At 35.7% G+C, this 23,387-nt stretch overlaps 10 protein-coding genes across 10 annotated transcripts; 5 read left to right on the plus strand and 5 right to left on the minus strand.

The window, feature by feature from the left end:
- Positions 1-223: 223 nt before the first annotated feature.
- CRD1 (cardiolipin synthase) lies at positions 224-1,168 on the minus strand (the record flags this gene model as incomplete). Its single annotated transcript, XM_003667637.1, has 1 exon — positions 224-1,168. The coding sequence occupies one exon, from the start codon at positions 1,166-1,168 to the stop codon at positions 224-226; it is 945 nt and encodes a 314-aa protein (XP_003667685.1).
- Positions 1,169-1,549: 381 nt separating this feature from the next.
- Positions 1,550-2,665, minus strand: CPR6 (peptidylprolyl isomerase CPR6; the record flags this gene model as incomplete). Its single annotated transcript, XM_003667638.1, has 1 exon — positions 1,550-2,665. The coding sequence occupies one exon, from the start codon at positions 2,663-2,665 to the stop codon at positions 1,550-1,552; it is 1,116 nt and encodes a 371-aa protein (XP_003667686.1).
- Positions 2,666-2,906: 241 nt separating this feature from the next.
- COA4 (Coa4p) lies at positions 2,907-3,194 on the minus strand (the record flags this gene model as incomplete). Its single annotated transcript, XM_003667639.1, has 1 exon — positions 2,907-3,194. The coding sequence occupies one exon, from the start codon at positions 3,192-3,194 to the stop codon at positions 2,907-2,909; it is 288 nt and encodes a 95-aa protein (XP_003667687.1).
- A 1,023-nt stretch (positions 3,195-4,217) lies between these two features.
- SEC31 (Sec31p) lies at positions 4,218-8,087 on the plus strand (the record flags this gene model as incomplete). Its single annotated transcript, XM_003667640.1, has 1 exon — positions 4,218-8,087. One exon carries the CDS (start codon positions 4,218-4,220, stop codon positions 8,085-8,087), a length of 3,870 nt encoding a protein of 1,289 aa, XP_003667688.1.
- A 571-nt stretch (positions 8,088-8,658) lies between these two features.
- Positions 8,659-11,385, plus strand: SNF3 (glucose sensor; the record flags this gene model as incomplete). The annotated part of the gene is made up of 1 exon (XM_003667641.1): positions 8,659-11,385. The coding sequence occupies one exon, from the start codon at positions 8,659-8,661 to the stop codon at positions 11,383-11,385; it is 2,727 nt and encodes a 908-aa protein (XP_003667689.1).
- A 576-nt stretch (positions 11,386-11,961) lies between these two features.
- Positions 11,962-13,068, plus strand: NUS1 (ditrans,polycis-polyprenyl diphosphate synthase; the record flags this gene model as incomplete). Its single annotated transcript, XM_003667642.1, has 1 exon — positions 11,962-13,068. The coding sequence occupies one exon, from the start codon at positions 11,962-11,964 to the stop codon at positions 13,066-13,068; it is 1,107 nt and encodes a 368-aa protein (XP_003667690.1).
- A 711-nt stretch (positions 13,069-13,779) lies between these two features.
- Positions 13,780-14,325, plus strand: ARF1 (Arf family GTPase ARF1; the record flags this gene model as incomplete). The annotated part of the gene is made up of 1 exon (XM_003667643.1): positions 13,780-14,325. One exon carries the CDS (start codon positions 13,780-13,782, stop codon positions 14,323-14,325), a length of 546 nt encoding a protein of 181 aa, XP_003667691.1.
- A 1,978-nt stretch (positions 14,326-16,303) lies between these two features.
- On the minus strand, positions 16,304-17,779 carry NDAI0A02920 (uncharacterized protein; the record flags this gene model as incomplete). Its single annotated transcript, XM_003667644.1, has 1 exon — positions 16,304-17,779. The coding sequence occupies one exon, from the start codon at positions 17,777-17,779 to the stop codon at positions 16,304-16,306; it is 1,476 nt and encodes a 491-aa protein (XP_003667692.1).
- A 483-nt stretch (positions 17,780-18,262) lies between these two features.
- Positions 18,263-21,238, minus strand: UFD2 (ubiquitin-ubiquitin ligase UFD2; the record flags this gene model as incomplete). The annotated part of the gene is made up of 1 exon (XM_003667645.1): positions 18,263-21,238. The coding sequence occupies one exon, from the start codon at positions 21,236-21,238 to the stop codon at positions 18,263-18,265; it is 2,976 nt and encodes a 991-aa protein (XP_003667693.1).
- Positions 21,239-21,758: 520 nt separating this feature from the next.
- On the plus strand, positions 21,759-23,336 carry RBS1 (Rbs1p; the record flags this gene model as incomplete). The annotated part of the gene is made up of 1 exon (XM_003667646.1): positions 21,759-23,336. The coding sequence occupies one exon, from the start codon at positions 21,759-21,761 to the stop codon at positions 23,334-23,336; it is 1,578 nt and encodes a 525-aa protein (XP_003667694.1).
- Positions 23,337-23,387: the final 51 nt, after the last annotated feature.

Raw genomic sequence — 23,387 nt, forward strand, 5'->3', positions numbered from 1 at the left:
ATTGTCGCTCATGCAGAAGATATCTGGGAGCATTTACTCTGCGGTAGCTGACCAAATGCATCTCGAAAAACGTATCAAGTAACTTTAGTCATTAGGATATCGACATCATATACACATGAAGGGCAGTACCATATCTGATTTGAATATGGAACATATGGGGAGAAGCCCACGGAAATGATTTCCATTCAACACGGACTAGATTTTTTCAACTCTTTCCAAAGACTCATCTCACTTTTGGAAGAAACTTCACTGCTTTGGTACTGAAGAGGTATGATCCACCACTTAATATTGTCGTAGTTCCAACAATATAACCCATCCATTTAAATCCATCTTTTAAAGTATTCTTGGATTTAGCTTGCCCATTTTCATAATCATCATCCATATTTTCTTTATTATCTTTCAAATGATCCACTAATAATATAAGAACTCCTGTACCTAAATAAATCATTTGCAAGAATGTATTCCATTTAGAAATTACAGTAGGTTTCACAACAACACTTGGGAAATTGAAAAGATCCCAATAAGATCTCCAACTAACAGATCCGTATCGTTGTTTCATAGAAACAAACCGTAATACAAACCCGGATAACCCCAACATAATATCTCTTCCTAGAATTAACCCTGCTATACCCAACGGTACCAATTGAGGTCCCGGGGGAAGGGATAACGCAATTGTTGTCACAACCATAAGTAATTTATCAGCGATCGGATCAAGAATGGTACCTGCAATAGAGTTTAAATTATATGTTCGTGCAATATACCCATCTAAGAAATCTGTGATGCATGAATATGAAAAGAAGAGTATCGCAGTCGTAAGATTATTGGCAACAATGAAATACCCTATGAATGGTGTACATGCTATTCTGGTCATCGTAATGATATTAGGGATGGTAAACATCTTGGTACTTAGTTGTTTTTCCTTGTGAATTAGATTTCCATCATGAAGTTGAGAGATATTGCTTTTCTGAAGAATTGGGAACTTTTCCTTGATTTCATTTTGAACACTCTTCTTATTCTGCTGCTCCCAGCTGAGTTTTGTGTTATATATGTAACGGTAATGAGGTATATGTATCGATCTAAGTGTTTTCGAGTAAAATATTAGTGGTTTACTCCTAAATGAACGTAAAATTGGTAAACATAGTTTATTCCTTGGAAAAATTGTAAGCATTTGTTTTTATCGAACTCAATGTAAAGAGTTTGTAGTTCTTTATAACCTATTATTATCTCTTCGCCTGAAATACCTACCATTGTTGTTCCTATATCAAATCTGAATATACCTTATACCTTAACTTTCTATACAGGAAAAATAAGAGTTGCTGAACTTAAAGTGCGTAAAGTTAACAATTTAACTACATTCAGTTTGTTTGGCAGAGCCCGGCGAATTCAAAGAAACAAAATAAATAGGACAATACATAGTAAACATTCATGAGCATCTTCTCTTAATCTATATAGTTAATCTTCAGACGCACATATACCTTTGTTATGTTATTATATATATTCAAATTTAAGCTAGAAAATATCTCTCGTAAATCATGCTTGTTATATAGGATTAACTGAACATCTTAGATAATGACTTCTTTTGCTTAGCAGTTTGGATCTTTTGCCTTTTCTTTGTATCTTGAATTGCCTTGGCAATTCCAGCGTCGTCTGGACGATAGGTGGCTGCTAGCTCTAAATCTGTCATTGCCATATCAGTATCGTTAACATGATAGTAGGCTAACCCACGACGGTATAGTGCCTTGGCCTTAGCTGTATCAGTAGCACCTTCCGCATATAATACTTCAGAACTAGCTGTCAAGACAGTTGGATAATCCTGTGCTTTCAAGGCGCTAAGGGCAATATTTAAGGGAACTTGGACTTTCAATGTATTAATCTTTGCTATTTGTTCCTCATTCAGATCTTCAGGGAAATATTCTTTCAAATATTTATCACATTTTTTGTATTTATCCATTGCCACTTTATAATTTTGTTTTTTGAATTGTTCAGTACCAACATTCTTAACGGTTTCAACCGCTTTGATAACAGAATCGAAATCATTCATGTCAACTTTACTGTCATCTTTCAAAGAAATTTCGTAATTATCACCGAATTCATCAGTTGGAGTAGCTTCAGCATCAGCTGGAACCACGTAATCATCGGGCAATCTACCACAATCATCGATTTTAACAAGTTTCATTGGTCTATTATTTTCTTGGTCACATTGTAAATTCTCAATGATTCTAACAACACGTTTACCTTGAATAACTTCACCAAAGACGACATGTTTGCCATTCAAGTGCGGTGTAGGAACTGTAGTAATAAATGCTTGAGACCCGTTAGTGTTAGGGCCAGCATTAGCCATAGATAGAAGGAATGGTCTATCATGAGTCAATTGGAAATTTTCATCTTCAAATTTTTCACCGTATATACTTTCACCACCTGTACCATCTCCTCTGGTGAAATCACCAAATTGTAGCATGAAATCTTTGATGACACGATGAAAAATGGATCCCTTGTAAGACAATGGGATAGAAGAGTCAGATTTACAAAAACCATGGGTTCCTTCACATAATTGAAGGAAATTTTCAACAGTCTTTGGAGTTACATCGTTGTATAGTTCGAAGACTATACGTCCTTGGGGAATATCATTTATGGAAATGTCGAAATAAGTCTTTGGTCTTGCCATTGTTAATTAAAGTCGTCCAATTAAACTTGTTTTATACTGAGGATTGAGTTTACCTATATACGATTTAGAGGGTTTCTATATTTATTCAATCTACAAAATTGCTTTTCCTTATATAATCTAATCTGTGAAACACTGTGCCAAGGATTATTTCGAGACTAACTCTCCTAACCGCTTCGCGTCGAATTTTCTAGAAATTACCGAGGAGCTACTTCCAGCTTGCGCAGCAATATATACACGTTGCTCATTTTTTAGGGAACGTTGAGAAACCAGGAACATCAACAGTTGGCACTCTTTCAAGATTCCCATTTTTCTGCCAGCACTTTTTGAACATTTCCATCTCTTTGAAGCATTGACGCCAATCATTCGTATCTGCATGGCATAATTGTAAAGCAAGATTCTCAATATAACAACCCGTGGCGTTTATTCTTTTATCCCAAACGTCTGGATCTTCATCTTCCGCTAGTTCCTTGTACTCTTCTTTTGCCTGCTCATAATAGTTAGGGCGCCCTTGTTCTTTCTCGTTACTCATTTTTTTCTTGGATATATGCTTTTTGGTTTCTTTTCCGTATTTGTCAGTCCATTACATACTGTTGCTCCCCTTGTTTAAATTCAAAGGACACTGGGCTTTCTCGTGGTGATTTCCTTTACCGCGCATCTCAAATCCCACACTTCGTGTGTAAACATTTTGGAAATGACCATAATATTCTTACAAATGAAAACATCTAGATAAACACTTACGGTTACAATACCTCACCGCTAGGTTGATATGTTAACAAGTTCTCTTATTATGCCTGTAATGAACTAAGTATACAAGTCTACTAAAGAAGGAACAATTCTAATGATAGAAGAAGTTCAGTCGAAGCGCATTAGTAGTTAGGAGAAGTGACACATATATATCTTTATGGAGTAGATATTAAGTCTAACAAACATAAAAAGCTAAAATTTACTTCTCCTAAATTTTGTACTAGTAGAAATACAGTGAAAACCTTGCATTGAAAACCTTATTATGAAGGGAGTCCGTGCTGAGACCGAAAAAACCTTCAGTTTGAATATAAGCCACAGCATAAACCAGTGCCTGGAACGTTGAGGCCGTTATTTAAAGGTAAAATAGAAGAACCAACAGCTTATACCACATCAGTGTACAATGCTGATAGTTGAATAATATAATCAAATTGACAATTTCTCCTGGTTGAACTGAAAAATTGAATATAATGAAGGGCAAGATTTTAGCCGCCCAGGTCTCATCATCTACAGCTCACAAAACTAAACAAACCGTTGCACATGATCATATTTTTGGGGCGGAAGAGATAAACAACAACAGGTTTTCTATTTTCGTCAAAGGATGAAATTTCAAAAAAATGTTGGAAGTTGCCACGCACGCACCGGTAAGGAAGAAATCTGGAAATATAACGTTAATTCAGTTTTAGGAAACTTATGAACGAGCTGTCTTGCTATGTTTAAATGTCGTATTATATATCTTGATTCCTCCGTAATATACAACGACCGATTAACTTATACTTAACCAAGGGAATCAAAAGTTGTACAGGAAACAATGGTTAAGCTAGCTGAATACTCTCGTACAGCAACTTTTGCTTGGTCTCACCATAAGATCCCATATTTAATTACAGGAACTGCATCCGGAACTGTAGATGCTAATTTTTCAAGTGATTCTACTCTGGAATTATGGTCTTTATTATCTACTGATACAAATAAGCCTGTTACTTCTTTGACTACAGACGCAAAGTTTAACGATCTGGATTGGTCTCATACAAATGATTTTATTGCAGGTGCTCTAGATAATGGTAAGATAGAGTTGTTCTCTTTTGAGAAAAACAGTGATATCCCATCTTTGAAATCAATTTCTCAGTTTGCAAAACATACAGGTGCTACAAAAGTAGTCAGATTCAATCCAAAACAAACAAACCTATTCGCCTCCGGTGGTAGTAATAACGGAGAAATTTTCATCTGGGATGTTACTAAATTGACTCCAACAACAAAAGAATACACTCCCCAAGCTCCAGGTGTACCACTTTCCCAGATTGCAGAAATTACAAGTTTAGCATGGAATAAATCTTTAGCTCATGTTTTTGCATCTGCTGGTTCCACTACTCATGCCTCCATTTGGGATTTAAAAGCCAAGAAGGAAGTCATCCATTTGAACTATACATCGCCAACAACCGGTCTAAAACCACAATTATCTGTCGTCGAATGGCATCCAATGAACTCTACTCGTGTTGCAACAGCTACCGGAGCGGACAAAGATCCCTCTATCTTAGTGTGGGATTTAAGAAATTCAAACATACCATTACAAGTCATGTCACAAACTCAAACTCAAGGTGGTATTCTTTCATTAGATTGGTGTTCTCAAGATGAATCCTTGATGTTAGCATCGGGCCGTGATAACACCGTGACTCTATGGAATCCAGAAACTGGTAAACAATTAACTACATATCCATCTCGTACCAATTGGTGTTTCAAAACTCAGTTTGCTCCAGAATCACCTGATATTTTTGCCTCTGCATCATTTGATTCCAAGATTGAAGTGGTTACTTTACAAGATTTGACAAACGAATTAGATAAACAAGAAACTGTCTCCAAACAAAGTGAATCAGAAGCCGATTTTTGGAATCACGTCAATCAAGATGATCAACATACAAAGGAAAAACCAATAGTTTGGAACGCTTACACTCCAAAATGGTACGGTGCTCCATCTCCTGCCGCTCATTGGGGGTTCGGTGGTAAATTAGTCCGTATTGCACAAGATGGTAAAAGTGTCATATTAGAGAAACCAAACGTTAAGGGATTAGAACTAAATATGGAACTGAATGATGCCTTGAAGTCAAATGATTTTAAACCATTGATTAATAAAAGATTAGCTAAGAAAATTAACAAAACAAACGAAGATGATTGGAATTTATTAGAAAAGATCTCCATGGATGGTAAAGTTGAATTCTTGAAAGATGCATTCAGTTTCGATGATGAAGATGAAGATGAAGAAGTTATTGGTGGAATGGAAGGCGAAAAAGAAAGTGGTCATGATTCAGGAGATGAGTTTTTCGAAAAAATTGAAACAAATTATCAACCTTCCGGCCCATTTACCTTGGAAAAAGATATTGACACCAAGATCATCAAAAATCTAGTAAGCAATAAGTACAAGGAAGCTACTAAACTATCTCTAGAAAGTGATTTGTTAATGGAAGCTCTTGTCATTGCATTAGATTCAGAAGATGAATATTTGAAAGATATGGTCAAGAACGCATATTTTGCCAAAACATGCTCCAAATCAGCTCTTTCAAGAATCGTTTATTCTATTTCCAAAAAAGATGTTCAAGACATGATTCAGAACTTAGATATTGAGCAATGGAAATTGACACTGAAGACTATATTAAAAGTATACGCTGAGGGCTCTGTCGAGCAAAAATCTTCTTTAGTCGAATTAGGTGACAAACTATTAGCTAATAACAAGAGACAGGATGCATTAGTGGTATATCTAGCCGCTGAATCTCTAGATAAAATGGCCACCTTATGGTTGAAGGAGTTCCCGATTTTGGAAGAACAATTGAAAAATGAAAAAGATAAGACTTTATATGAAGCGCATTCTGAATGTCTTACCGAATTTATTGAAAGATTTACTGTTTTGTCCAAATTTGCTGGTGATGACTTCAAGATTCATAATGAGCAATTGATTTCTAAATTTTTAGAATTTGTCGAAATTACTGCTGCAGGTGGAAATTTCGAGCTAGCATCTTCCTTCTTGGAAATCTTACCAAAGGACAATGAAGAGGTGAACTCAGAAAAGGAACGTGTGTTAATTGCAGCTGGAAAGACTATTGCCAAAGCTACCCCCACTGCTGCTACTACCACAATGGGCAGTCGTACAAGGAAGCCACATTACATCAACAGTGTGAATCCTCACCGTGGCTCTAACGCCAGTTATGTTCCACCAATGCAAAACCAACCTGCATTACCAACAGGTTTGCAAATGTACGGTGGTGCACCAGCTGCAACAAGCCAACGCGCACCTTCGGTTGTTGTCACCCCAAAAGTTAATCCATATGCAGCCGATTTATCTGCATCAGTTTCTGCACATGGTAATAGATACGCTCCACCACCAAATGTTGGTCCAATTTCCAACAAAAATGTACCATTCCAGCAACAGCAACAACAACCAAATGCTATGCAACAGGTAAATCCACCTTTTGTTCCTCCACCAAACCCATATGCAACGACTGCAGCAGCATCGTTAGCAGCTGGCAGTACGCCTGGAAGCCAGCCAAATGCTTTTGTCCCATTAAATTCAACTGGTGACCAATTTGGCGCTGGCGTCGATGAACAGCTAACTCAACTGCCTCCACCTGTACCATCTCATATGCACTCAGGGCAAAGTCCGCACTTGAATAGAAAGGCTAACGATGGCTGGAATGATTTACCAATTAAGATAGAGGCAAAACCTTCAAGAGCCAAGGCAGTATCCGTAGCAAAAACGGGTGTAACTTCAGGAAATGCAGGTAATTCTGGAATTTCATCCAATGTTAGTCCAAATATGGCTGGTAGCACTAACATGCCACCTCCTCCATTATCAAGGGCCACATCATCAGCTTCTATGATGACTCCAGGACAGCCTCCTGTAAGATCATCAAGAATTCCATCGTTAACACAAATTAATGGCAATATTGGAGGAATTCCTGTAAAACAACCGGTAAACCCTTACGCACCACCAGCACAAACAGCAAGTAGGATGAGCAGTGTTGCACAAAGTCCAGCGAAGGCTTCTTCGCCATATGCACCACAACTCTCTTCTGTCTCAATAGCTCCATCAACTAATCCCTATGCACCAAACACGTTGGCTTCCAATCCTACATTGCCACCTAATACATATGGAAGCAATGCCCCACCGATGAGAACCGAAGTTCCTCCTGCACAACAGATTGGCCCACCTCCAATAAATAGAAAAAGAGGAGCACAAAGTCCAGCTCATGCCACTAATGCTACCGAGATACTGAATAAAGCACAAAATGCATCTTTATCAATGGAAGGTACATCACCTTTAACAACCAGAGAAAATAGTGTAAATATTGAAAATGTACAAGCAGTTGGGATTCCAGAAGATCAACAACCAATAGTGGATTACTTGAAAGAGGAATTAGTTCGTGTTACTCCATTGACACCAAAGGAATACCATAAACAATTAAAAGATTGTGACAAAAGATTGAAAATCTTGTATGGACATTTAGAAAGACAAGATTTACTAACCCAACCTACCATTAATGAATTAAAGGAATTAGTTGAGTGTATGAAACAAAAAGACTACACCAAAGCTATGCAAATACATACAGATATAGGTACCAATCATCCAGAAGAAGGTGGCAACTGGTTAACTGGTGTGAAGAGATTAATCGGTCTAGCTGATGCTACCGCTTAATCTAACTAAATGCGTATATACGTTGAAGGTGGACGTTTTTATCCGGACATCCTTATATCTTATTATATATTAGAAACGAAATCATATAAAATAAACAATAAAATGCTAAAATACTAAAATACTTTCCTATATGTACGTCTTATCAAAGAATAATTTTATCTTTGTCTTGAGTTCTTTCTGTGGCTTTTAAGAAGTCTTTCCCCGGTACACGTTAAATTCAGGCTCATCGGAACGCCAAGTTAAGGAAATATACTCAGGAAATATACTAAAAGTTGAAAAAGTTCGGAATTAAAGGATCTTTTGCAATATTACTTGAGTCCTGAAGGAAGGCCAAAATTGAATGCCCAAAAGATTGGAACCACTGCCACTTAAGACGTTTCCAATTATTAGTTAATATTGTTCTTTATTCTTTTTTGAGAAACAAAAAAAAAACTCAGTTAACGATATAGAGGGGAAAACAAATAGAGTGCAATAACTCTAGAAATACATCGAGAAAGAAGACTATTCAGATCTAATATGCTTCAAGAGACTTGGCGATTATAATAACTACGGGAATAATAAAATCAACTGGATGGAAGTAGATAGCGACAATACGAACCGTCAAGCTGTTATCGACCGTGAAAGAAGAGGCTTTCTGAACAAAGCTATCAAAAGAGTTACAAAGTCGTTATTATCAGGGCAACAAAAATCTCCATCTGAAGGTTCTGAAACTACCACCGCGTATAGCACACCAATTACATTTAACGAAAATCGACAACAACCTATATTAAATGGGCTATCACATATTAATGACCTGCCGTTATCCAGAATATCAGAAGGAAATGAAAATTCGGATTCATTATCAGATGATGAATCATTTTTATTTTCAACACCACCACAAAAACAAAGGAAAATAGCATCAATCCTTGTAGGTGTATTTGTTGCTGTCGGTGGATTCCTTTTCGGCTACGATACTGGTTTAATAAATAGTATAACAGAAATGAACTACGTGAAGACCCATCTGACACCAAATCATGAATATTTTACATCAACAGAGATGTCCATTCTAGTATCCTTCTTATCGCTAGGTACTTTTATCGGCGCCTTATCTGCACCTATAATATCGGATTCTTATGGTAGAAAGCTAACAATTATGATGAGTACAATAATTATCTTTTCAATTGGTAATTCTTTGCAAGTAGGGGCATCAGGAATGGTTTTGCTGGTTGTAGGTCGTGTCATATCTGGGCTGGGAATAGGTTTGATATCTGCAGTAGTACCGCTATATCAAGCGGAGGCAGCTCATAAATCTTTAAGAGGTGCTATCATTTCGACATACCAATGGGCTATTACCTGGGGACTTCTAGTTTCAAGCGCTGTTGCTCAAGGTACACATAACAGAACTGATGCAACATCGTACAGATTACCCCTTGGATTACAATACGTCTGGTCTTTTATCTTGGCAATAGGTATGATTTTTCTCCCAGAAAGTCCCAGATATTATGTTTTAAAGGATGAATTAGATAAGGCGGCTGAAGCGTTGTCATTTTTGAGAAGAGTTCCGATTCATGATTCTGGGTTATTAGAGGAGTTGGTTGAAATTAAAGCAACATACGATTACGAATCGTCATTCGGTTCCACAACGTTTTGGGATTGTTTCTTAACTACGAAAACAAGGCCCAAACAAACTTTAAGAATGTTTACGGGGATTGCAATACAAGCATTTCAACAGTTTTCTGGAATCAATTTCATATTTTACTATGGTGTCAATTTTTTCAACGACACAGGTGTACATAATAGTTATTTGGTTTCATTTATATGTTATGCTGTTAATGTGATATTCAATGTTCCTGGGATGATCCTTGTTGAATTTTTCGGTAGGAGAAAAGTATTATTGACTGGTGGTGTTTTAATGTTTATGTCAAACTTCATCATTGCCATTGTTGGTTCTTCTGTCGAATCAGTCGTCGCAGATAAAGTAATGATTGCGTTCATATGTTTATTCATTGCTGCATTTTCTGCTACATGGGGTGGTGTTGTTTGGGTTATATCAGCCGAGCTATATCCATTAGGCATTAGATCAAAATGCACTGCAATTTGTGCCGCAGCAAACTGGCTTGTTAATTTCATTTGTGCCTTAATTACTCCATATATTGTTGATACTGGTTCTCACACTTCTACGTTGGGTCCGAAAATTTATTTTATATGGGGGAGCTTGAATGCACTTGCTACAGTTGTAGTTTACTTTACTGTTTATGAGACGAAAGGATTGACATTGGAGCAGATTGATGAGCTATATAGCAAAAGTTCGAATAGTTTGCAATCTACCAGATGGAATAAGAGAATCAAGGAAGAATCCATAAGTTTAATTGATGAGCGTAAACAAAGGATTGTTCAAGCAAAATATGAAGCTGCAAATGTTGCTACAAATGATAATAAAACAAGCCAAGCGAACACTATTGTTGATGAATCAGGGATAGTTAATCCCCTCAAAAATATGCCACATCCATCACTCGTTCCTACACCGTTAGGCAGTGAATTTCAAGTAGCAACTCAAGATCATCATGATACTATACCAAATATAAACGCATCACCAATAACAGAAACTGATCCGGATATTAGAGACCTAGAAAATAATTATGTCGATTTAGGAAATGGGCTAGCATTAAATACCTATACGAGAGGGCCGCCATCTTTGTCAACAGACTCAGATGGAACAGAAACAGAAATTACCGGCGAGGGAACCACATCACAACAATGGAGTGAAGATAGGCAACATATGGATCAGTTGAATGATTACATGGCTCAGCTTATCCAAAGCGATTCAAGCGCTACTGGCAACAGCTTAGGCCAAAACACTATAGGAACTAATTTGGTAGGAAGAACCGTCCGAACTAATTCTGATTTAGACAATTTCAACATGGACAGAGGATTTCTCAGACCAGTGACTACCCAAAGTCAGTCACGATCAATGCCTGATAATTACCTTGATTTGGGGAATGGATTAGGCTTGAATACATATAATCGGGGCCCACCATCAATACTGATGGATTCTTCAGAAGAAGAACTTGATTTGGGTGAGGACCACTCTACTGCTAATTATCTAGAAATCATTGGAAGACATGATAACGATATCAGCGCATATGTGGCTCCGTTGACACAAAATAATACAGATAATATTCAGACTTCACCAAACTCTACGCTAAAACCTACATTTGAGGATACTCCTCAAGAAAATGGCACAACGAATCTGGATAATAATTATGCACTCGTTCGCAAAACTCAAACATCCTCAGAGCAACAGCATAGATCCACGTAATGATAAAAATACTGTAACTAGGAAAAGCACACTAATAATATTTAATAATAATTAATAATGACCAATGACATCGCATAATAATATGAATTTTATAGACTAGTCATAACTGTTATACGCATATAACCTTTTCTAATGACAATAAAAACCTTTACAATATAAATAATAAACTTTACATTTTAAATTAATAAAAAAGAAACATCTTCCAGGTTAAGTAGTACTTGAATAACTAAATATTTTCCTCGTAATAGTGACTGACAATAGTTCTCATTGTTGTGAAAATACGCTTAACGGGACTCTATTTAGCGCCAAAAACTTTAATGCCAACTTCGAAATTTCGACAGCAATGAGATTTCTCAATACGCGAAATACAAAGGAAAAACAAAATATCATGAAGATGTCAATCAAAATGGCAGCGTTGCATTTTGATCGGTAGCACTCAAGCTTAAGTGACTTAACGAACGTATAAAACCAACATTTTGGACGTGGAATTCAACTCCTAAAATTCTATTGTTGGTTACCAAACATAAAGACGTACAAGGACTCATATTCTTAGGCTTACTAAGTTTGTGTTAAACCATGGGAATAAAGGAAGAATCTTGTTATCTTCAGAGACAAAGTTCTGATGAAGAATGCATACCTATAGCAGCAACACGGGTCCCTCCACCACAGGGGTCGGTTTTAAAAGGTGGAGAGGTTAATTCTAAGAGTAGGATTATTAAAGCAGTTACAGAATCTGTACTTTGGGATCAAAGGAATACAGAAATCGACAATGTTAGTAGGAGTTCTTCAGCTACAAGTGGCGAATTCTGGGGTAAGAAAATGGGTAAATTTGAGTCATTCTTCTATAGGATTTTATTGGTAATGCTCTATATTTCATACGGATTATTTAGATACGGGCAATATCAATATAACCGAATGAGGCTACGAATCCTGAATCTTATTTATAATCCTGCAAATACACCACAATTGATTAGACAAGATGTTATGAAATTACAAAAGATTCCTAAGAGGCTTGCGGCTATAGTCGAGATGAAACCTGTGGGTGATTTAGGTGGTGGATTAAAAGGTTTACTGAATGATAGCAGCGAGCTTGTTTGCTGGACAGTCTCTGCAGGTATCAAACATTTAGTTCTTTATGATTTTGATGGTGTTTTGAAGAAAAATGTAAACGAGCTCAGGAATGAAATACATTCTCAGTTATCTAAGTACTATGGACCATCGAATGTTCCGAGGTATGCTATCAAGATACCTCACTCTAATAAGATATACTTTAATGACCCCAATACTGATAAGGAAAATGAGAACAACGCCTCAGGTGGCGATCAAGAGAAAACGCAAGAAAAGAAGAAAGTGTCAATTGAAATTTCTTTACTTTCTAATAGGGATGGTCGCGAAACTATTGTTGATTTAACGAAAACCATGGCAGACTTATGTGCATCCAACGATTTGGCTATTTCTGATATTAGTATGCAGTTAATCGACTCTGAATTAACACAATTAGTGGGTCAAGAGCCAGATTTATTATTATATTTTGGCCCATCGTTAGATTTACAAGGGTTTCCGCCTTGGCACATACGATTAACCGAGTTTTATTGGGAGACTGATAATAATGAAGTTACCTATTCAGTTTTCATCCGCGGATTGAATCAATATGCGGGTTGTAAAATGAACGTTGGTAAGTGATAATATACAATTGCATTTACTTATCCGGTTCCCATTGACATCGTCTATTTCGCATCATATACCACATATTGATACCACTTCTTTTTTTTATTAAGAAAAGTTTGCATAATATCTACATTTCCAAGGTACCACGAACTAAACAGGTGTGTACCTTTTTACTCGCTATTTAACATTAATTAATTCTAAAGAAAATTTATCATAATCTTTCATTACTATTCATTATTGTAGCTATTTAAATAGCTTACTTACGCGTCACAAATTCTTCAAAAACAACACATGACCGGATAGATATCCCTCCATACATTCCTCCGGTCATGTGACTAAAATCCATGTCGCGTTTTACGGCCAGACGAATTTTTTGACGTGTTAGATTCTAACATTTATGTACGGCCTCTTCTTAGCCTTTGGAAAATTTCATGGCGATGGAAAAAAAAAACTGAAAACAGAACTTTTGAAGTTTAACGCAGGAGGAAATAGGAGGAGAGTGGAAAAACTAACGAGCTCTGTCTGACCAAGAAACAAACAAACATAACTTTTGATAAATATATCCATGATTTTTAGTATACGTAGCTTTTTCATATGGTAAACTATAGATAGCTTTTTTGTTTTGTAGATTAGACTAGCTCTATTATTATTTTGTGTGCATTATTTGTTGAATAAGGACAGCCACAACTACAGATTCAATCAGCAAAAATAAAATAGTGAAAAAAGATGGGTTTATTTGCTTCCAAATTGTTCAGTAACCTTTTCGGTAACAAGGAAATGCGTATCCTTATGGTTGGTTTAGATGGGGCAGGTAAAACTACCGTCTTGTATAAATTAAAATTAGGTGAAGTTATTACTACCATCCCAACCATTGGTTTCAACGTGGAAACTGTCCAATATAAGAACATTTCGTTCACAGTTTGGGATGTTGGTGGACAAGATAGAATTAGATCCTTATGGAGACATTATTACAGAAACACTGAAGGTGTTATCTTCGTTGTTGATTCTAACGATAGATCACGTATCGGTGAAGCTAGAGAAGTCATGCAAAGAATGTTGAATGAAGATGAATTGAGAAATGCTGTTTGGTTAGTTTTCGCCAACAAACAAGATTTACCAGAAGCAATGTCTGCTGCAGAAATTACAGAAAAACTGGGTTTACACTCTATCAGAAACCGTCCATGGTTTATTCAATCTACATGTGCTACTTCAGGTGAAGGTTTATATGAAGGTCTAGAATGGTTAAGTAACAATTTGAAAAACCAATCGTAATCATCATAAATCATATGCGTATTAATCTTATAATGAAGAAAAAAACTATCACCCTTACCATATCGTAAGCGAATACAAGTAAAAAAAATATAATAATGAAAACCACTTTTTGATAAAGGCCAAGGCAAAAGAAAAAACAAATCTAACAAGTTTCTGTAAAAGAAATACGAAAATTGTACATTCAAAATAGTATACTGTGATCTAGATATGTTTATACAAATTTTAAAAATAAAAACTAAATACTACATTCATAATAGTATGAACTTTCTGTATGTCGTACATGCTTTCAAAAAATCAGTCCCTCTTCTCGTATTTTGATTGATATAAAATTGTAATGAAGAACAAAAAATCTCTGGCTATACTACCTATATTATAGATATAGTACTTAATTGTCCTCAACTCTAAAGCAAAGTATTTTACAGCTAAAATTCTTGAACTTGTGTAGATGACTGCCCTTCGTTAAATAGACGAAACATTCAGCAAGAGGTTACTACTCATGCCATATGAAAATGTAAGAAAAAATATACAAATATTCGTCGCACATAGTTGTCTCCTGAGACTAATAACGTATCTGCCATTCTTATCGATTAGAGCGCTCAGTCCAAATAGCTTCGTTCTCGACTTGTTGTCTAGGTGATGAAGTAATCAACCCTTTACTCATGACATGAAGACGTTTGACTGTTGCATCCGTACATCTTTTAAAACCCAGACTTCCTCACTTACTTTTGATTTTTTTACAGAATAATTATGCGTCCCTTCAAATGGAAAATATGTTTCCCCGGATCAAAAGATCTGCCCAAGTTTGAAACTTCGCTAACATGGTTGAACGCGGGATGGCTATACTCTCTTACATACAGTTGATAATTTTACGTATGGAAGCAAAATAGAAAAAGCCATTGATCTTCGATATCTATTGAAAGAGGTGTTTTCCCAATAAAAGGAGCCTGTACAGATTAACCAACAAATTCAAAATGGTATGTGCTATTAAAAAGGAACGGTATCCCGGTGTTGACTAAATAGGATTCTGTATAGACTCTAAAATGTCAATAGAATAGAAACAAGACGACTATGATCAGAATATGAAACAGACCTACTAGGATGGAAGGACAGCATTGTGAATGGCACCTTTATTATAGAACTATTGTTAACAGGTGTACCCGGATGAAAACTCCGTTATGTTATTACCAAACATTTTTTACTAACAAGCTTATATCTTACATTATTTTCCCGTAATGTTTAAAAAATAATTTTTAATATAGGCCGGTGTTAAAGCTTACGAACTAAGAACTAAGTCTAAGGAACAATTAGAATCTCAATTAATCGACTTAAAGAAGGAATTAGCCGAATTAAAGGTTCAAAAATTATCTAAACCATCTTTACCAAAGATTAACACCGTTAGAAAGAACATTGCTCGTGTTTTAACTGTCATTAACCAACAACAAAGAGATGCTGTTAGACAATTATACAAGGGTAAGAAGTACCAACCAAAGGATTTGAGAGCTAAGAAGACCAGAGCTTTGAGAAGAGCTTTGACCAAATTCGAAGCTACCAGAATCACTGAAAAGCAAAAGAAGAAGCAAATTGCTTTCCCACAAAGAAAGTACGCTATTAAGGCTTAAGAACATTTTCCAAAAATATTCCCATATATAAATTATCTTTTTAAAATCCTTATATAGTTATAATATTAAGAGCCTGTTAATCTTATTATTTTTAGACAGATGTTTATAGCATTCAATGTTAATTGTTCAATTACGCGTATCGACGTCAAATATAACTTATAGAAAATATATAATCTTGACGACCTTGTAAACGTGCAAGCTCTGTACATGCTAGGTTTAACTTTATGTGTCGTATATCATATTACTATGACAGTCATAGTAGTTGACACAGTTGTGTATGCATATTTGTATTTCCTTCATGCATCAACTCCATAAAATAGTGAAATTCATTGTTGCTGTCGTCATTTCTTTGTTTGCTGCTAATTCGAGCTTTGGAACGTTGTAAAAGAGTCGATATTTTCCTTTTGCAAATTAATAAAACTTTTTAACAAATCAGCGACATTGGCTCTAAATGTGTTTGCAACCTCAACATTAAACTTTGAAACTTCTTCTTTGATCACGGAAGATATCTGCTCCCATTGTTCAATTAAGATGTGGTATCTTCGTTCTAGTATATGACATTCTTGTTCAAGTTGTATTAACTTCTCACTTTTAGCATTTTCTGTATTTTCAGTAGAAACGTTCTGTTTCTCTAGAAGGATCTTACTCTTGCTCATATCAGCCTTCACTACAGTCATAAAATAACCCAATTTCGATCGTTGGTTTAGTATTGCTTTCATACTTTCCAAAGAGTATTTATAGAATTCTAAATACTCTATCTTCAACATTCGTTCCTCATCCGAGTATGACTTTAAGAAATCTCGTTGATTTTCAAAAATATTAGCATAATTATGGAAAAGAGTTGATCCTTGTTTAGTTCCCTCTAAATCGGACAGCGAATTGATAATTATCGAAAATTCATTAATTACAGACACCACATCATCTCTTTGGTTGGAAGCCAATTTCAAAGCTTTATTCAATTCAGATAACTGTATCTGTAAAGAACTTATAGACTCTAGTCGTTTATCGAACCATTCATCCGGTTCTGAATACTTCGGTACAGAATTCATAAAGGAACTAATAATATTGTGATTTTGATAGGCGCCATCGATGCCGCCTTCCTTCAATATTTTATTACCATCTTCTTCTCCAAACAATTTTATCATACTTATGTGGATCTCGGATAGATCATTATTATCATCACAAGCCCCTGATTTGGATACATATTCTCTAGATTTGGCATTCGGTTCAAAATTATCACAAGTGAGAAACATATGGAAATCTTTATCATTTTGCAATCCACTATCGTTCATAATTATATGAAGCATTGATTCCATCCATCTTCGTACAGACCGGAGATCAGATAATATCTCCAATGGAGGTGGGACAGGTATTATCTTACCCCAATGATTATTTTGTAACTGTCTATAAAGCCATCTGAAATCTGCATACCTTCTGGTTACCATAATGTATTCATTCTCAAAAATCCTGGAAGTAGTTATGATTGGGAAGGGTACATGTTGGTAAGGTGGCAAATTTGACCTCTTTATGATGGGCTCATTCACTCTGATTTGAAAGTGTATTGGATTTTCTATGTTACTGTCTGTTCGGAGGGTTTGTCCTTGAACAGAAGTACCTAAAACATGCAGGCTTTCTCTTTCGGTAGATATGGCTGTATTAGAAGTCGAGTTTCTTGATCGTGGCTTTGAAAATAGTCTTCTATACGTTTCTTGATCCAGTCCCAATGATTCCAATTGTAACTGCAGCTGCTCATTTATTTCGTCCGGAATTAAGACACTTTTCTGAGCATCGCTAATGGTATATCCATGTAAACTAGGTTGAGTTCCGGTAAACATGGTACGTTGTAACTTGATATATTATTTTTTGTTTGCTTTTTTGAGAACATGCAAATGTTCCTTTAAATTGAAGTTTTCTACTGCTCCAATAACGATAAGATTTTATAGGAAACTCCATTTGCCGCTGAGAAGTCTCCAACATTAAGGGTCAACATAGAAACTGAATGGTACGAAACGAACTATTGTGAAAGGAAGCTTGCATATATTATGAGTATCATTTATATAAATTAGAACCATATGTAGTTTTAAGATAGAAATGCTTTTGCGAGAAAAATAGCCTCGGGTTTATGCTGGGGTACCCCAGGGTTAGCATCATATGCTTACATAGATACAGTTATACACATTGCAAAGTTCATTGCTGCTAAGAATAACATATAGAATTGTGATGATGGTCCCAAGATATATATACTATACGAATAATACAAGTAGATCTTCCCTAAAAAAGTGAAACAGCTATTGCTCTCATGAACATTCCGATATAGATTAAATAGACTCCTTCTTCTTAGCGGCTTTCTTATCAGCGATAAAGTCTTGGATTTTTTTCTTCAATTCATCATTACTGATTACATCTTGCAATTTCAAAGGATTTCTGTTGAAAGGATCCGTCGAATCACTCAAAAGGTGTGCTTTAATCGTACTTCTATCGATATTGACATGAGATGTAGGTAATGTGACTGGATCCTTCATAATCGTATACATTAAAGGATCCAAAAATTCATCTGGAACTTCTCCCAATTCCAAGTCATTTTCCTCTTCTTCGTCTTTCTTTTCCTGTGCAGCCTTGGCAAACTTCATTAGTTTATCACAGAATTCAGGAGAAACAAGACCAATTTTCCTGCCTAAGATATTAACTGCTCTTTCGAATAAGGAAACTTTGAATGATCTCGTATCTCTAGAAACCGCATCAATAAACTCTTCTTCAGCGCATAGGTTAATATAGATTGTACATAAGGACTTCAATAATTCCTTGGGATTGAATGAATATGCTTCCGGGTTTGAAACTTTTAATTCGCCACATTTGGGACCAACAAGGGATTCTAAGTTATAGTTCAACATACTCGCTAATCTACCAACAATTTCAGGTGTCACAAACGATCTAGGTAAATCTCTTGTAAATATCTCAAACAATATCATAGATTTTGTTGCTAAGCCACAGGAAGATTTCGCTTGTCGTTGTGCCGATGCTAATCTTGTATGAATATCGTTTTCATTTCCTTCTCCATTCTCCGTCTGAGGTGGTTGTGGATTTGAAGCTAATTGATTGTGTAAATTATGCACTTCAGATAAATTGGTTAACCCTTCGTCCAACAAAAACGTTAAGTCATTGAGCATTCTCGCTATAAATCTTATGAAAAAATCAGAGTTATCCTTCGCTTGATGAAATAATTGATCTTTATAGATGGTCGGAGTAGCTTGGTATATTTCTTGAAGGATAATTGAGATTGAATATCTTGAATTGAACTTATCATAAAATTGTGATGAAGACCCAGTTTTTTCTACAATAACATAGAAATCCAACAAAGCATAAAGAAGATTTTTACGAACTAACTCATTGTTCTGAAAAATTGACATCATGAATCCTTGTCCACCGTTCAATGGGTATGAACCAATACTTAAAATTTGAACGATTTTACTTTTCAAGTGGGGATTGGATACAATTTCAGGACAGCGTAATAAAACTGTTGTCAACTCCACAAATGAGTTTAGTCTTGCGTTATTACCTAAACTGGTGTATAACGGAGAATTACTATACTTGGAAATATAGACGGAATAGTTAACTAAACCTTCTATAATAAACTCTGGGTAATATTTAAATGGTACAGGAGCTTGCTGTCTTAGATAATCTGCAGCATCGACATTTTCTAACCCAATCTGATCAGGTATCAGTGGTAGTTGAATCGGCTTAAATGGGTAACTATGAGCAGGATCAATAACTCTTATTAAGAAAGTAGACGCACCCCCGATGAAGTCAAAGATTTCGGTTTGTATTGAAGAATTTGCAAAAAAACTCTTCAAAGTATATTTCAAAGACTTCATTACTTTTAAATTATTTGTCAATGTTCTTAATTGTTGTTTCAGGAAGTTGTTCATAAAGTTATTATTTGTTGAAACATTACGAGCAATGACTTTCTCCAACTTACGAACTTCTGATGACAATCTCTTAATTTGTGGAGTAATCTTTTCGTCGTACAATAGGGAACCACCGATCCCATAGTGCAAATACGTTAGCGTCAAAAAGAAACAATGAGAGATAAAGTTTGGAGGAGCATCCGAAGAATTCTTGTATTTATCATAAAATTCATCCGCTTCTTTGAAATCAGAATTTACCCTAGTTTCATTGGAAAGATCAATAAATATATTCAAACTATTAAAATAGTTGATATCAATCTTATTAATTTTAGAATAGGATAGATCAAGGAAGGGTTGACTAAATTTAATTAAAAGAATTGTAATATTTGACATGAATGCATTTGAAGCCAGCTTATTCTGTCTTTGTCCATAGTCTGCCCTTCTCAAATGATTTTTATTTACAATTTGGGCAAAATAATTCAATAAATCTTCTCTAGATTCCTTAGATCCTCGGAACAGCTTATCAATGATGGAGAATAATCTTTGAATAATAATGTTATGTTCGTTTTGCAGAGATTCACTGATCAACTTCAAGTCTTTCTTTTGATTGAAATCTAATTCTTCCTCTTCGTCATTTTCACCTCCATCGCTATCGTCTCCACCTGTTTGAATATTTGATACAATCGCAATACTTTCGAAATTTTGTAATGCTACCACTGGACTTAATGGTGATAATGATAGGATAGGACCTAATATGGATAAAGTTTCATAATCATTTGCCTTAGCATTGAAATCTAAGAGGAAATTACTAATTTTTGTAAAGATACCGGCAGCTTGTTTAGTTGATAAGAACATTTCAAAAACAGTTAATACAGTATTATATAATTCAGAGTGATTTATGTTAAAATGGTCTTTGTCCTTAGTGATTTCCAATAAGGCGTTGAAGAAATTTTCGAGAAATTCCATGGTTGAACCTTCTTTGATTGCTCGTGTAAGTAACTGGAATAAAAACTCATTGAATGAATCAAATTTTGATAGAATTTGATTTAAAAAAGTAACAAAAGTATCTTTGGAATTCTCACAAAAATTCTCTACTTGGAACGTCACTAACCCATAACCGACAACTAGTCTGTCAATCTCATTATAAGCGTCGATTAAGGTTTCATTCTTTTTGTTTTTACGCCTTTGTACTTGACAACGGTTGAAACAATCTTTTAGGTAAATGAGTGGATGATCAAATTCGGGGTTTTCAGTTAATTGGTATAATAAGATAGCATCAATATCGTCTTTCTCAAAGTTGGCACGTGTATCATCTAGTTCAAAGAGAGTGTAGTCGGTTGTATTGTCATGTTGCTGTGACACCTCGAGAATGTCTTCAATGGAGCTCATATTATATTAACAAAGGGTTTCTAGATAGTGGTGTTATCTAACGTTTAATTCTAAGTTTATCCAAACTCCGTCGTAAACACTAAGGCCTTTAGCGGACTAATCAGAAGTAGGGGGATGCCTTATTTTTCGTTGGACTGCCAGAGGTGAAGTGATAGAAGTAGACTCAGTTTGAACAATATATAAACGTGGTTAATAAACTGCAAAAGACGTTATATTTTATTTCACTTTAACATGATTTTATATATGTGTTGATGTTTCCCAGCGTTCCAGGCACGTGACCTCCTAATTCATCATTAGACATAAAACATCGAACGTTGAGACAGAAACGTATGATGATGGGAATTGCTGTTAACCAGCGAAAATATTGCTAGATGACAAGTCAACTTGAAATAGGTAGGCCCTATATTTTACGTTAATTAAGAGAAGAGAGTTATTGAAACTTTAGCGTCCTTTAGTTAGCTTACCTGGAACATTACGTACTCTTTTATATCCATCATTTTGCCAAGAGCAACACATCAATATGTCATTGAAGAATCGAGAATTCGGAGCTCCCGAATCAATAGCCCCAACAAACAGTGCTGATACATCAATCTCGAGCGAAGAAAATGAAACATCATCTAAACAATGCGGAATTACCGTTGCCATGAAAAATGCACTTTTCAATAAAGCATCCGACCGTGACTTCATCATTCAATTAGAAAACTCCATGCTGAGTTTCATTCAATCTAACGATGTATCCTTCCAATTGGCTCCTTTGAATTCGTACTATAGGCTGTTAGCTCACCAACTGGCAGATTATCACAATCTGAAACATTTTTTGACGAAATCCAACGTAACTTCTCTGATAATTTTTAAAGATGAAGCATTCTCATTTGATTACAATAAAGCTCTTCTACAAAATTTGAAACCAACTCTCACGGATCTAAATTTGATCAGCAACAAGGCACCAGAATCACAAAAGGATACACTCACTACAGGCAATCCAATTGAAACTGCACATACCACAAAATATAAGCTTCTTAAAAGAACGGAAAAAATATCTGAAAATGATAATTTACCTTCAAATGATAACCTACTTTCTTCATCTTTGTCTACCTTGACTCTCCAAGACAGTAATACTGTGGGAAATAGTACACCCTTAAACAGTTCCGTACTCTCCTTGGAAGAACAACGGATCGAAAGAGAAAGGCGTTATGAACAGCGAAAACATGAAATATTCGATAATTTAAATAATGACGACGATGGAGATGATGATGATTATGAAGGCACAAACTACAATGGCGATTCAAGCTTTGAGGACAACGAATATAATAAAGCAAATAACAACAAAGAATCAGATGCTGGTACTAGGGACGGCCCTCATGCAGACAATGATATAAGATATCCTTCAGAAATAGAATATGCAAGTCGTGCTATTAAGCAAGTTCAAGGCTCTACAACATATCGAAAACATAGCAATTCAAAAAAGCCGACGAGGTATCAACATTCAAAAAATGAAAATAGGAAGCAAAAGCGAAAACCACCAATCAATTACAATACACCATACTTTGTACCAAATTATGGTGCCCCATTGAATGGATACTTAATGAATCCTTACATGCTGCCAGGAGCAGGCGTACCATCAATACCGGATAACCTTACGCCAGCTATGCAACCTAGTCCCTCTTCGCAAATGATAGGCAATAATAGTTGTGGACTTAATAATAAGATACACCCTCCTATAGGCAATAAAATACCTTTTCCACCAACAGTACCATACGGAACGTTTATGTATCCACATATACCTAACAGTACTTCATACCTACCGTATCACCACCCATATTATACTACTTCGGGACAGGCACCCATCCAGTCCTATTCCACGCCGTATCCCTATCAAATTCAACCTTCACCGTCTTATCCATACGTACATTATAACGGTCAAGTAAATCCGCAAGCCACATATGGAAATACAACAGACGAGGTAGCTAATTCTCGAAATACTGGTATAATAAATAGTGAACTAAATAGGAAGAAAAACTTGATTACCGAAGAAAATAGCGCAGCAAAAGATAAGTCGAAAAAATCAAAAGTTGATATTGAACTGGCCCCTGTTTAAGTGGCGTTTGCCCTACAGTCTGAATTTATAGCCTCTCCGTGGCATTCGGTA

The sequence above is a fragment of the Naumovozyma dairenensis genome, chromosome 1 (assembly GCF_000227115.2).
Source record: "Naumovozyma dairenensis CBS 421 chromosome 1, complete genome".
NCBI lineage: Eukaryota > Fungi > Ascomycota > Saccharomycetes > Saccharomycetales > Saccharomycetaceae > Naumovozyma > Naumovozyma dairenensis.